Source organism: Argopecten irradians, chromosome 16, assembly GCF_041381155.1.
Source record: "Argopecten irradians isolate NY chromosome 16, Ai_NY, whole genome shotgun sequence".
NCBI lineage: Eukaryota > Metazoa > Mollusca > Bivalvia > Pectinida > Pectinidae > Argopecten > Argopecten irradians.
Window position 1 is genome coordinate 15457531 of NC_091149.1, and position 15619 is coordinate 15473149.

Genomic DNA, 15619 nt, shown 5'->3' on the forward strand with positions numbered 1-15619 from the left:
ACAGGGGTTTCGAGATCCCAAAACGACGTGTATAAAGTAAAATTAACCGTCGATTTGTCCCACCTTCCGGTGATTATGAGGTCATGAAACTCACATCAAATGATGACATCATTATCACCGGATGGTAAGACTAATCCACAGTAAATTGTACTTAAATCACTTTGTTTTGGGATCTTGTAACAGACTTATTAGATTTATTTTTTAATCTGAATCATAAAAACGAAATTCCCTGTGCCAAAAGGGCAAACAACCCAAAGCTTCTGGTCTTAACTTTTATTTTGGTTTTAAAATTCAAGAATAACATAAAGAGAAATTCAACATCTGACCCCCGGGATCCAGTGTAGTATATATAAAGAACATTTCAATGTTTGGAAAGCAACTCTTTCTGATATTCAGGTATAGTTTTTGACATGACAACAGAGGAAGTAAATAAGTATACAGAGAGTTAAGTTATCTACTCACTAAGGTTGGGTTAGGTTGTAAAAGGTGCGCCAACACCTGCTTTTTATATTTTTACCTGACACCAACTCAGTTGGTAGGGGGATTTTAGGCCAGTCCTTGATAGGGGTCGATGGTGAAGGGATCTCTGACCCAGATTCAGAATCGGACTCTGAAAATGAAACAGTGAAGTGTCTCTGGGGTTAGTATTGCAGCATAGCAATAGGTTACTTATAACGTGAGTCTGTGACCTCCATATACACTGAAGTAGGAGTCGACGGTGTCACCATTGTCAACAGATATTGAAAGAAATATAAAATAAGTTTCTTCTGAAAGATTATATCTAAGCCACAATTTGTTAGGGGGAAAACAGAACTGAAATGTTCTTATTATATATATAAAGTTTTAAGAGAATTTTGTTTAAAATTTTATGAACAGATATTGAAAGAAATTCAAATTACATTTCTTCTGAAAGAATATTGTATATGAATAACAATTTGTTAGCGATAAAAAATATCTGAATTTTCTGTCCAGAAATTGTTAGCAAAAGGTTGTGCTTTTTTGTTCAGAATTGATATTACCTGATTATATTATATTCTATTGACCAGGTTTCTCCTATATATTTTTTTGAAATATTTTGCATTCATTTTTTACAAAACTATCTTATGAAATCAATCCCATTTTTAATAGCATTTTATCTGAAAGAAACTTAAATATTGATGCATCTGACTTGTATTCAATCAAATATACCTATGTATGTTTTCAATGTGACATACAAGCATACAATATAGCTTGATAGCATTTGGTTTCTACAATGTTTGATAGCATGACAGCTGTATATAAGCAACCTATAATCCTCACATGCAGACTGAAACTGAATAAATAATCTATGTCTGTACTCTGATACAGCTGGACAAACAAATCAAGTCATTCTCCTAAAATACACAGCTTATATCAAGCTTATAGCAGCCACAGCAATACCTAAGTATTAAAGTGGAACCTTGTTAATCTTTGACCTTGTAACATTAACCAATCATTAGGCCTTTAAAACAGGGGAATGTCATTAATATTGGACCATAAAATAGGTGAACCAAAATAACATTATAGCATTAGTTGACCATTACAACAAGGGGAATAACATTGGTATCACAGAAGTATCTATCTACATGTTGTAAGTGATCCAATCGACATGAAATCTGAACATGGCGGGTTATGATAGGACAAGATAGGACAGAAAAGGACCAACAAAAGTACCATTATGTATGCTCAAGCTTTCACTTGATGGAGTGGGCAAATTCTTAACTATCAAAAGACTATCACAAGGTTCCACTACACAAATGTATCAAATTGGAATCTCACTACCAGCAAACAAATACCACAATCATATTCCTTAACCCCCCCCCCCCAATCCTTCATCAACATCATATATTCCACTCCTAATTACCTATCTTAATTTATCAAAATTTAACTTAATCCTTTAACAGTTAACAACCCTCAAGCAAAATAAGAAAATAATTAGAAATTTTCGATAGCTACATTTTGTTTTCAAAATCACTAAATTCTACAGCTTTATAGTTTAAATCTCATGAAATCAATAGTGATAAGTAAACATTTGTTATAAAAGTGAATTTCAGACACTGATTAACAGAACTTCAATCAAGCATTAAGTGTAATTAGTTAGTTAGCAAGCAAAATTGATAAATTAATTAAGTATGTGAAATTGGTGGAGCAACTTTATATCAAATTAACATGGAAACTCTATGAGATATATTGTAGCCAAACTTTAAGGCTAAAGGTATGAAACATATGTTTTACATTCCCTTACCTCGTTTAGTAAGGCGCTTCAACTTTGAGACCAATGGGCTATCTTCTACTTGTCCTGGTTAATCAGACAAATCACAAGAAACTAGCAATTAGTCCTGAAAAGGCCTGTGCATCGCCAACAAACGTGCGATGTGATTTAATACTGCGACATCGACATGCGGTAATGATATGTCAATTGTGATTGCATAATCCAAGCTGCACCACATTTAAACTACAATATTAATATTAATATATCTTAGTAATCAGAAAAAATGGAAATTAAATGAAAACACAAATATTTCCTAATTTCTGATATATATTGTAAATATATTCATCAACTTAAGAAATTCTTTAATGAATTTTATGCTTATCATAAGAATAGCACTACAGTGCTAATGATGTATTTGTTTTGATGTGTGACGTTATATAACATTCCTTGAATATCTTAAATCTTAGTCCATCCACCTTTCTGTAGATAATGCAATATTGTACAGGAAAATGATGATTTTGATTGAAATAACTAAGTTTGAGTTTAAATACTATAAGTCTGAAACAAATTGTGTCACAATAACACATAATGTTGTATTGTCCGTATTCAAGCCAAAAAATCATTGATACAATACTTATCACAATGGTGGTAAACAGATAATTCTGAATTTAATTTTTTACCTTCTAATCCTCAAAATTTGTTAAATGTCTTGCCAATGACTCCAATTTCTTTTTCCATGTGACAGAATAAAAATCTGGACATCCTGCTACGTCTTTATCTCTATCTTAACCAGGGCATGACAGCATGTACGTACTGAACAATTACATGACGTCACGACAACAATATCACGACAACAGCATTGCATTGCATCATATCAATGTTAACATGATTTTATAATTTGTCAACAGTAAAAACAGAAGAAAGTGCAACCGGTAAGAGAAAAATAATCTTTCCTCCCTTTTGAACAGGACAAGGATCTCAACTCCCAGGGTAAGATTAATTCTGAAGCTTCCAAACATTCGGCAAATCTCATGTTTGACAACTTCAGGATTTTACCCCTTAGGTTGAGGTCCCTTGTTGTCTTGCCCTAAAGGGGGTGAAAGATTCTATTAATTTATTACTTTTCAATTAAAACATAACCTTGTTAATGATTTAAATGATGGCTACACTTACCACCTATTTTATGAGCCACTGTGAATTTCTTGGCATCCGTCTCCCCCACTCTTTCTTTCCATCCTTCCTGTGAGCTTTTGATTTGGCACAGTCTGTCAGCGATACTTGAAGGTCGGGCGATGGGAGAGATGGACCGTTTCTCCCGAAGCTTGACCTCAACAGGACTGGCCGCTCGACCTTTGACATCGACAGGACTTTCGAAGTCTAGATTTTTGGAGACTCTCTTTCTCCATTCCTCATCCCCACTCTTCTTCAAGGCGCTTAGTCTAAACAAAAGATTTAAATGGTTTTTAATAATGTTAAACATCCTAATAACAGTCAAGGTCATTAAAGGACAAGCCAGATTTGTTGGAGTACCCAGAGAAAAACTACCAACCAACAGTCAGTACCTGCTAGGCAACTGCCTCACATGCGATTCAAACCCACAACCCAGAGGTAGAGGGCTTGTTGTAATATATGTCGGGACAACAACAGTATGCGACAATATAGAAACCTACCTGTCTTTGATGGAGCTACCGCTCTCCTGTGCCTCCGCAAGTTTCTTTTCTTCCGGCGTAATCGGCTGTGTCTTGTGTCGACCTGTATACTTCCTGTGTGGAGTCTCCGGGGACTTGTTCGGGGTTGTTATCTCAGCTGGCTGCGTCAGGTACCTGAAACACCAATCAGGAATCAATGGTCAATATGGTCAAATATTTCACGTAAACAACTGGTGGGTTTTTGGTATTAAATCAACATTTAAATTATTTCAATCAACATCGTGGGATCTTTTAAATAATTAGTCAAACATTTTAGTTAACACTGACAATTTTTCATGTCTTCAATATAAGTCTATGAAGTTTTTACAAGATGCTGTCAATCTTATATTGTTGCCTTACATGTTCAAATTCATCAATTATTTCATAAATCATAGTAAGCATATATGCATTAAATGCCTGTATATGAAATATATGTTAGATTATATGATGGAATGTAATGAGGAATGTTTAATCTTGATTTTAACATGGTATACATAGGGTTTAAGCAGAAACATCCCGATTCCCTTCATACAAATCAAGGGACATAACTCTATTTCTGGATGCTCCCATTGATATAAGAACATATAAATGGAGTAGTTGGATATTGTCATGGATAGAGAGATGGAAAAACAGATAAATATCTGACCTAAAAGGAATGTATTGGTAGGATAGCATGACAGGAATAAATGGAAAGAAGGATGAATATGGATTTAAGGAAGTTTTTAGTTCCCTTTTCATTAGACATAGATTGATTTGACATTTATCACATGCAAAATTAATTAACTTTTAAAGACGTTTAGATTTCATCATTATTATAAATTTCATCTTCATCAAAGTTTAGGAATTAAGAATAGCTTTTTACATGCAAAAAGTTTTTTTTTACAAATACAGATTAAAATAGATTTAGAATTTTTGTTAATTTAGGATGAAGAAATTCATTGTGATGAGAAAGATCCCTCAAATAGATCCATGCTTAAATTGATCTGTCATCATTTTTTTTTTTTTTTTGAAAACAATTATTCATGAAAAGTAAATCTAAATCATTTCATTGTGAATTATTCTAAATGATTTGAATAGATTTTTATCAGTAGACATTTCAGAAGCTGCATAAAAGACAGGAGAATATAGTTTATACAAGTTTATTTTATAAGAGTCAGCTCACTATAGATCAAAATGCTTAAAAGTATACCGTCTGTCCGCTGTACAAACCTTTTTCTAAGTGCAGCTACCTTCGACTGTATCATATTTCCTCTGTAGAATTAGGGTTAGAAATATTGTAAGATAATCAAACTTCAAACCAATGTGAAATTAGCCTTAAACACAGTTGATTCACATTAGCATCAACATACGAAAACCTCTTTAGTTCTGGCAAAACATATTTCCGAGACAGCTACACCACAACTCAAACCTGATTCACAGACATACACACAGTAACACCATGTTTTTCAGCAATCCAAAAACGAAATATAACACATGATATTAAATGGTTCGGCTATCAAACAATGACCGGTTGTAGGAAAGCTTGTGTAGGAGGGCAACTTCAGTTGATGATGGGAATTCTCTTGAACCATATCAATTATACCAGTGTATGAAAAATTTCTCGTCTTGATATTCGACTCTGTGCACTCCAACAACTTCACATGAAGTTTCAGTCACATTATACATGTACAAAAACATTACATCACTATCCCAAACACTTGTTTATTCTTATTTTTTTAAAAGGTTGTTTTTATCCTGGTTGTTTAGATTAAAATGTACTGAGAAACTGAAGATTTTTTATTCATTTCCCACACATGTCAAAAAGCTTCCTAGGATAAACTTTATTGAATCAGATAAATTAGCAGACGACACTTTGTGACTTCCTGTTTCAAGACTGCAATGAATAACCCCCAGTAATTAAAGATCAATATCAATCACATAACAATCTTGTGATTCTCTATGGTTCAGTGTTATCACATAACCTATATATATCCTATACTTCAAAGTAGGTACAGACATTTTTAATTGATGGGCAAGTTCATTTCAAGTTATGGGGTAGAAGCAGAAAAAAAAAAAAACCTGTACTTATTCACAATGCTAATTCTGACAAAATTTTTTACACAAAATTCACAAATTTTGCACCATGACAAATTATCAATTATAAGCATTTCTGTTACAACAAAAAATATTTCTGATTTACACAATGTATATTGATCTGTTTATAATTTATAAATATCCAATTCTAAATCCTTTAAGATCCTAGCCATGCAATTTATAAATAATCCTCCGCAATACTTTTGTGGTACACCTCCGGCGTGAATTAAATTTAAATCAGGGACATAACAATACAACCATATTTATAATCGCCGTTAGAATTCCCCTAACAAACACGATAGTACACATCAATAGCTATGGGTCCAAATCTTATATACTTGGATCATACTGATTTTAAAGGATCTTACAAATAATTATATCATACCTTCCTTATACAATAATACCAAAATCTAAATTAACCCGGAATTAATCTCTAATCATACAAGTATGTAAATATATTTGATGTTGAACAAAATAAGAAATATCGTCAAAATGTCATGCCAAACAAAACTTAGCGCAGTAAAAAGATCTACAATTTTGTTAACGTTGTGGATATCAGAACAAGTTCTATTTACCAAAGTTATGTCAACAAAAAACAGTCCATAAGATGTATACCTAATGTACTAATGAACCTACATAATCGAAATGTATAATGTCTGCCAAGTACCAAACACATCTCCGAGAATCAACTCGGAATCATTTATAATTCATTTCATGATGCCCATGCAAAACCTAATGAACAGATATATATCGGTAGTAGTAGAATATTTCCCTACTTGAAATATGAAACTCTTAATTTCATCAAAATTGTATTTGTTAAATTGCAAACTATTACAGAAAACCAGTTTGAAGCAGACGTCAGACATGAAACACTGAACTTGTATCTACTATCATGAATATGTATGCTGAATCTCTCTGGCTGCAGATGTCGACTTAAAAAATACATAAGTACCTTATGTGTGTAGGTTTATAAACACTAACCTGTTGCATTCACTATCAACACATAGAAATCATTCCTGATAACAAAAGTAAACATGTAGATCTATATCTATCACAGCGATATTGATATACACAAGATATAACACAGGTGCATTTCAAGTGAAATCCAATGAATCAATTTCGCTCCCATCCCAAATCAGTTGCAGCGACACAGCTTGCAACAACTGCATTAAGCTCTAATTGAACAGATGCACTTTAAATCTACAAAAACATTGAAATCGTTGATTTTTTTTTTAGATTCTGCAATGGAAACTTGAGATCTCCAAAAACAATTCCATGTTGAACACAGATATTTCATTGACAACAAAACTTAAATCCAATTTCGTTCCACTGAAACTTTGGCATGATGCACATGTAAAGAAGAAAAGCACTTTTGCAAAGACACTTCAAAACTAATTATTATTATCCATCAGATTGAATATGAATTTAGAACAAAACACGGCCACATTTCACACAAACCTATGGAAATATCTATCACAACTTTCTATATCCGACATTTTTTCCTCTCCAGACGTAGAAGCCCTCCCTACAGAAGTACCAAACTCTGACTCTATGAGGCAAGAACAGGTAGGATGATTAGCATTCATACCTGTACACAGGTGAACATTACTCAGGTGTTGTGATTACAGGTAAACTATACCACCTGAACACAAATTCACCATGTCCATCCACAACAGTAATTAAGACTATAGCCAGGTAAACAGAGGTCGATAGAGATTTAACGCTATCACGTGGGTGAACTTCTATATATCTGGACTGAGCCGATATATCCGAGCACCACGCGGCTGGTACATTATATATACACACGACACACACCAGCTGACGGTAACGTTACGCCACCTAACATAAAATACCCTGCAGTACTTTAAAATCAAAGATTGCATCTTTTCTATAATCAAGATCATTTAAAGTCATGTGCTCTGAACTGGAAATGAAATCCTCGATTTTCCTACATAAGTTCAACTTGAAATATTATAGCTATATAACTGTTTGTGTATTAAGTACGGCGATGTTTTATCAATATTTTTGATCATAGTTGTTAAAATATGCATAAACGTTTTTTTTTTTCTTTAATCTGTAAAAGTAAGACTTTTTCGACATTCGTTAGAATAATTTTTAAAATTAGACCTGTTAATGTACATGAATGAAATGAAATCATGAAATGAAATTAGTGTGTCAATCACTCGAAAAAAAATGTATTAACTTCACCAGGGAAAATCAAAGGTTGAAATAAATGATTTCACAAACAACAGTCCCTTTCCAATAATGAAAGAAATCCTTACCTTTCGGCCTGTTTTTTGTCTCTGCCTTTTTTCCGAGATTGGCTCTCAGTGTCAACCATGTTGGATTTCTGTTCATCTGTTCCCTTTTTCTCAGTGCCGTTTTCCACGATTTGTTTTGACACTTCCTCCTGTGCAGCTTCCGATTTCTCGTCTTCATCTTTTACTTCCGTACTTTCGTCAGACAAATCTTTCTTTAATATTCCACGTAATTCATTCAGGAATGCCTTATCTTTCATAGGGCCTTTCCTAAGAACACTTTTGTCGGGTTCGGCCTTTTTAAGTTCAAAACTACTTTCCTTTTTAAGAATCCCTCGAGGTTCTGATTTTTCGTCAGAGTTATCCTTCCTTGTGTTTTCCTCTGCATCTTTTTCTTTGTCTGTCACAAAATCATGCTTGATAATACCCCTTAGGTCTTTGTCTGTTATTGAGGAACTGGCTGCCTTTGAAACGGTATCCTCATCACTTTCTTTCGGGATTTCTTTATCTTTTACACTTGATACCTTGTCACTTTCCTCGTGTTTCAGTATACCATGGGGTTCTTCAGACATTTTTCCGACAGATGCTTCCTCCTCTTTGGGTTTTAAGATACCTTTTGGTTCAATTTCAGACTCTTGTTCTTTTTCAGCTTCAGATTTCAGAATCCCTCGAATGTCTCTTTCCGGACTTTTTGTATCGGATTTCAAAATACTTTTCATATCTCTTGAATCTTTCATCGAACTTGACCTTTGTACCCCTGGAAGATATAGCATAAAACAGTGTAAAAAGTGCTTGAATTTTGTTTGAACATTTCATTGGAGAGGGGGGGAATTGCTTGTGATCTCAATTTTCGGTTGAAGCATCAGACGTAACGCAAATTATTATATTCTTCAAAGTAGACATTTCTTAATGTTTTGGTCTGCAAAGCAGCATTCAATAACACCTTATTCGATTTCCTCGTTCCCCACATAGGCAAACCTGCCTTAGCGACCACCTCTGTATAACGACCACCTGCTTAATGGGACCTCCTTCTTTTAGTCCTAAATCTCCCCCACAATTTTACATTTGTACAAAGATCAATTCGTAATAATATTTAAGGCTTTCTTTTTGATTTAGGTGGTCTTTATAGACAGGTTAGAATGTTTACTAGCTAACCTTCATTTTAAGGATATTTTAAGTTTAAAACTCCCAATACAACAAAAGAACATGCTATGCACCTTAAAGTAGTTTAAAAACTTTAAAACAATTTTGACTAAATAAGGCTTGTTAATATACTTTTAAATGTAAAGAAGATATTAAAATTAAGTTTAAAAATTCAAAATGACAAAATGATACACAGTCCACCTTCATGAAGTTAAAACTAAATAAATATGTCAAATAGCATAACGCTTTTAAATGACTAGATGTAAAGAAATTGCACACCACACATTTACAAAATGGCTTCCACTGTAAATTGTAGACAGCGATTCAATATAAAGTGTCTTTCATTATTTGTCTGGAATAGACTTCACAATCATAGCGAACAATGAACAGCTAATTATACAGGTCATTGGTGAAATACTAGCCAATCAGTGTGTCTCTTTTATATCCTTAGTGTATATGATTGGGACTCAATGCATGAGTACCACTTGAACAAGTGCAGCTGTTTTTTTGCATAAACTAACATAAGCTTACAGACGTACTAAAATAGCTACAATTTTAAAAATCTGCACCAGTATAACACCTAAGCGTAGAATTCCGACAAAGATTGCACGATTTTATAAGTCCCAATGAAGCGTGAACAGATTCTGAGTTCATTCCTTTGTCCCACACATTTCAAGGTGATAAGTTAATTTCAAATACATTGCAGGTTTCCAAAACAGGTGCAATTTAAAAGATGTGCATCCTTTTCAGCACTCACTTTTGATCGTTATTTAACTACTAAAGACATGAGGTACCAGCCTATGTGTGATCGGAGGCTTCTGTTTCCTATCATTAACACTCACAAGTTTTCATACAGAAAATCTGCATCTAAGCATTTTGATTTTTAATGAGCCTGATCCCACAATAATTGTTGGTGTTCTATGTTTCAGAAATGTTGGTTCAAGACACACCATAAACTTTACAAGCAACATATAAATGCCACCATCTTTGTATATCAAATTTGGATAATGCCATTACAGAATGGGACAGACATGGGCAACCTACACTATAATGACACAATGCCCCCACCCCCCAAAACATCTACCATTGCCCCCACCCCCAAAAACATCTACCATTGCCCCCATTCCTAAAACATCTACCATAGCTCCCATCCCCTAAAACATCTACGATTGTTCCCATCCCCCAAAATATCTACCATCGCCCCAACCCCCCAAAACATTATCTACCATTGTCCCCATCCCCGAAAACATCTACCATAGCCCCCACCCCTCAAAACATCTACCATCGCCCCAACCCCAAAACATCTACCATCGCCCCAACCCCCAAAACATCTACGACTGTTCCCAACCCCCAAACCATCTACCATCGTTCCCACCCCTAAAATATCTGTCATTGCCCCAACCCCGAAAAAATCCTACCATTGCCCCCACCCCGGAATCATCTACCGTTGCCCCCCCCCCAAAATATCTACCATAGCTCCCACCCCCTCAAAACATCTACCATCACTCCAACCCCCAAAACATCTACGACTGTTCCCAACCACCAAAACATCTACCATCGCCCCATCCCCAAAATCATCTACCATCGCCCCATCCCCAAAAACATCTATCATTGCCCCTACCCCCAAAAACATCTACCATTGCCCCCCACCCCCAAACATCTACCACTGCCCCACCCCCCAAACCATCTACCATTGCTCCCCACCCCCCAAACATCTACCATTGCCCCCATCCTCAAAACATCTACCATTGCCCCCACCCCCAAAACATCTACCATCATCCCCACCCCCAAAAGCATCTACAATTGTCCCCACCCACATCACCTCTTCCTATTACATGGAGGAGCAGAAAAATCCTCCGCTAATGTTTTTTTCTTCTCTAAAACAGTCACTGAAAATATAACAGTTTGATTTTCTATTATTCAAATTCAGTTTTGCATTCTTCCAAATAATTCTAATTCAGAACTGAATTTATTTTCGCTAGTTACATTGCATGACATAAGAATTTAATATTCTATTTCTCCAAGACACAGAAATAAGGAATTTATTTCTCGAGCAACCGGCCATTACAGGATCAACTCACCTTTGCCCTCGGCCAGGTCTGGAGTAGAGACGTTTTTAACATCTGATGATGAACCTTTCTGAGTCGGCTTTCGTAGATCTGGAGTTGACCCTTGACCTTTGTCAGTAACTGTCTGGGATCTAGCACCAAGGTCAGTCGTCGACCCCTTTTGGGATCCTCCAGCTGCTAAATCCATCATTGACCCCTGACGAGAGCTTGACCGTGAGGATGGAGTGGACAGACATATCTCAGCATGTTGGGCTATGAGATCTCGTTGAGCACTAAGTGGGAGGGTTTTCAGGAGCTCAGGGTCTGGGGGCTTGACAAGGCTCATGGCTAAAGGAGAAATCCGATATTCCGCTGCTTTCTCTACTTCCTCAATGGTCACCGGCTAAAACATTTGAAATTCATCATGTTTAGATCCTACACTGTAAATTCACATTAAAGTAAGTCAGTATTGGACATGACAGGACAGTCCAGGGATGTGATAGGGTGTGACAGGACGCGACAGCTAGGATAGATAGGGGTGATATTTATAAACATCTTATTTGTCATTCCTGGAAAATGGATATGCCTACAGATAGATTATGCATTTCTTTAGGACTGTATAAAAGTCTGTAATTATTGCAATAAACAGGTCATTCATATATCTTCATTATCACATTTCAGCTAAAATCATTCCATCCCTTTTTCTCAGAATGAACTGCTCCAGTTTGTATAACAAGAAAAGTTCAAATGTGTTATCAGGGGTGGACAAGTTATCGTCTACCTATGATATTTATTGACATTCTAGATTTAAAATCATTGTTGTATTAATTTTAAAGAGTTTATATTTGCCTATAAAGTATGAAATGTGCACTTAAATGTAACTGGTTTCAATGTGTTGTCATTGAGGCTTGACAATATTTTTTGTACATTTAAAATGTTTTATGTAATCAGCGAACATTTCTGATTCGCTTCAAGGCAAACTGCATTTAAATAAAGTGCACCTTAAAATTCAAATGAACACCCAAGTATATATGTATATAAGGCAAATTGAAATTTTATGCAAACTGAATAAGCACAAAGCAATGACAGATCACTTTAATGTTATGTGCCACATAAAATTTGCAGCCGTTTTTTTTTCAAATTATAATCCCGAAATGCCGAAGAAATTTAGAACATCTTCAATGATCAAATGAAACAGTTTTGCAACCAAGATAGAAAATCTGGAAGTAAATCAATATTTTTCAAATTATGTTCACTTTGTTTTAATGTTTTAAAAGTTTGGATTGATTTTAAAGTTTAACATCCCAGTTACAATCGGGCTCATTTAAGTATGTACCAGGTTTGATGGTGGAGAAAAGTCCCAGAGAAAAACCACCGACCAGCACTCAGTACCTGACAAGCTGTCCCACATGGGATTTGAACTCCCTAGCCAGAAGTAGAGGGCATGTGGTATTATATCGGAACATCTTCATCATTCGCTTACTAACTAAATGAGTCTAACTTCTATTTTCTGGACTTCTATGAATGGCAACATCAACATAAAGATTTCTCAAAAACACTGTATTTACTACTAAATTGAAGTATAATTGATACTACTTTTCTCCCTCAGAAAGTAAACTTAAATGAACCTATACAAACCTGACAATTTAATTTTGTAGATAAATGTAATCTTATCAAATTTAATATCAAGCTTCATTTATTTATCAATAATTACACTAAGGCAACCTTTGACCTACTGAACTTTGACCCGACATAACTGATACTACTGTAGATTAAAGTAATGCATCATCAATTTTATCCTAAATATAAGGATAATTCTTTTTAAAAATAAAGTTATCGATAACATTCAAACTGTGTTTTAATTACTGGTGGTAAATGCACTTGAAATCTAATCTGTTGTTATCCAATGGGATCAGTGATCAGTTCCTGGTCTAAAGCTGTAAGCCTTAAATAGAAATCTCAAATAAAATTTTGGTTTATTTCAATCGCTTTAGTTCAAGCCTCAATAGTAAATACAATATCATTTTCGTAATTAAGCCCGTGTCTGGTAATAAGCCCCTCTTGCTTCTTTTGAACACAAATGGCAACACTAATTAAATCAGGAATCAGAACTGTGAATTTCAGACAATGGTTGTTAAAGTATTATCTATTTGAAATAATTAATACATTTTCCCCTTAAGGTCTAGATATCTATATGTACCACTTTTCAATTTTTGATTTGATCAAAACTATGAAAACCTATACTTTTTTTTTTTAGAATATGTGTTTCTTTCCTTAATTGTGCTCCGGCACAGCATGCAATGGATATGCCAGTGTGTATGGTCTTATGGGATAGCCGGTTGCTATCACATAGTATTCAACTAGCCATCAGCTACGACATGAAACACCAACCTAAAACAACCTGTTTGACACTAATGTAGTACCATGCACATTGTAACTCATAACCACCAACTGTAACAGAAATAATATGAAGACATGTTGTTTTAATGTAATAATGTAAGACTTATCATTTTGTTCATGAATAACAAACTTTTGTTAAATTGAATTCATGTCAAATTGTTTCTATCTTAGAGTAGAAGAAAAAGTCACTAGCAGCTTCTAAATATCAACAGCTTGCTGTAATTTAATCTTGGCCTAAAAAAGCATTCACTCAGTGTCAAAATTAATCTTGGCCTAAAAACGTGTTCCTTGTGGCCTCCAGATGTGTCGGTGTTATCAGAGGGCCCAGCTCAGAGAAGACCAGCCCAGTCCTCTATATCTATAACCAGCTATAAAGTTTACACAGATCAGTCCTGTCTGTCAATACTAACCCATTTATTAGCTATAATAGTGTGAAATTTCAATATCAACTGATATCTAGCCGAAACATCAAGGGTATGGCTTCACTTATAAAACTCATCAGGATTTATAGAGGGACATGATATTATGGGACATAAAGAGTGGGGGAATTTTATAAGAATTCTTAAAATCCTTGTCTTTTTGTACAGGTAGAGCCTTTTCTGAGTTTAGAATGGTTTTATAATTATTTCTTATTATCAATGGACTAGCCTCCCATGTATCAATTTGTTGTACAAAGCAAGTTTATGTGAATTTTGGGAGGCTGCAGTATGTTTGTGTTGTGTCGTCTTTGATAGCAAAGCTCCTGTCCTAGTTGAAGTGCTATCTCACTGAAGCATATGACCACATCAAAGACATGGCACACTAAGAACAGCATATCCTGTCCCTCCAGAAACTAGACCATTTTATAGACACTGTTTTAACCACAAGCTGCCACTTTAGTCCCCTTTAAATTGAAAAGACATTTTGGTTTGTGCAAAAAAGTGGAACCATTTTATTCTAGCCAAAAAAACCATAAATACTTTCTCCTTTACCTGAGTATTAAACCTGTCTATAGTGACCATTTATCTGTCTCCCCTTCAGAGGTCGTTATAAACAGGGTTTATTGTATATTTTCCCTTACCTGAGTATTAAACCTGTCTGTAGTGACCATTTATCTGTCTCCCCTTCAGAGGTCGTTATAAACAGGTTTTACTGTATATTTCCCCTTACCTGAGTATTAAACCTGTCTGTAGTGACCATTTATCTGTCTCCCCTTCAGAGGTCCTTATAAACAGGTTTTACTGTATATTTCCCCTTACCTGAGTATTAAACCTGTCTATAGTGACCATTTATCTGTCTCCCCTTCAGAGGTTGTTATAAACAGGTTTTACTGTATATTTCCCCTTACCTGAGTATTAAACCTGTCTGTAGTGACCATTTATCTGTCTCCCCTTCAGAGGTCCTTATAAACAGGTTTTACTGTATATTTCCCCTTACCTGAGTATTAAACCTGTCTGTAGTGACCATTTATCTGTCTCCCCTTCAGAGGTCGTTATAAACAGGTTTTACTGTATATTTCCCCTTACCTGAGTATTAAACCTGTCTGTAGTGACCATTTATCTGTCTCCCCTTCAGAGGTCGTTATAAACAGGTTTTACTGTATATTTCCCCTTACCTGAGTATTAAACCTTGATGCCACCTTCCTATTCCTTCTCCGTAAGACTGGTGCCTTTGACGGTGCTTTCTTTTCCTGCTCCTTCAAGCTGGAGAATAGTTTTACTTTTTCTGCCAGGCTACATCTAAAAAACAAGAGTAAGAAAATATTGAAATTTTAAGCAATGTCTAATTCTTCTAAATTAT

At 35.1% G+C, this 15619-nt stretch overlaps 1 protein-coding gene across 7 annotated transcripts in view; it reads right to left on the reverse strand.

Moving 5' to 3' along the window:
* Positions 1-15619, reverse strand: part of LOC138310846 (serine-rich adhesin for platelets-like) — a 168384-nt gene that overhangs the window by 15095 nt on the left and 137670 nt on the right. For 5 of the 7 annotated variants that reach the window (XM_069252173.1, XM_069252170.1, XM_069252175.1 and 2 more), the window contains 8 exons: positions 15435-15558; positions 11474-11843; positions 8274-9006; positions 5128-5169; positions 3901-4053; positions 3404-3669; positions 2264-2317; positions 518-610 (listed from right to left, as the gene is read on the reverse strand). In XM_069252173.1, the coding sequence (XP_069108274.1) occupies positions 518-610; positions 2264-2317; positions 3404-3669; positions 3901-4053; positions 5128-5169; positions 8274-9006; positions 11474-11843; positions 15435-15558 (1835 nt within the window). The remainder of the gene's footprint in view (positions 1-517; positions 611-2263; positions 2318-3403; positions 3670-3900; positions 4054-5127; positions 5170-8273; positions 9007-11473; positions 11844-15434; positions 15559-15619) is intronic. The other 2 variants (XM_069252172.1, XM_069252171.1) reach the window with 2 other exon arrangements.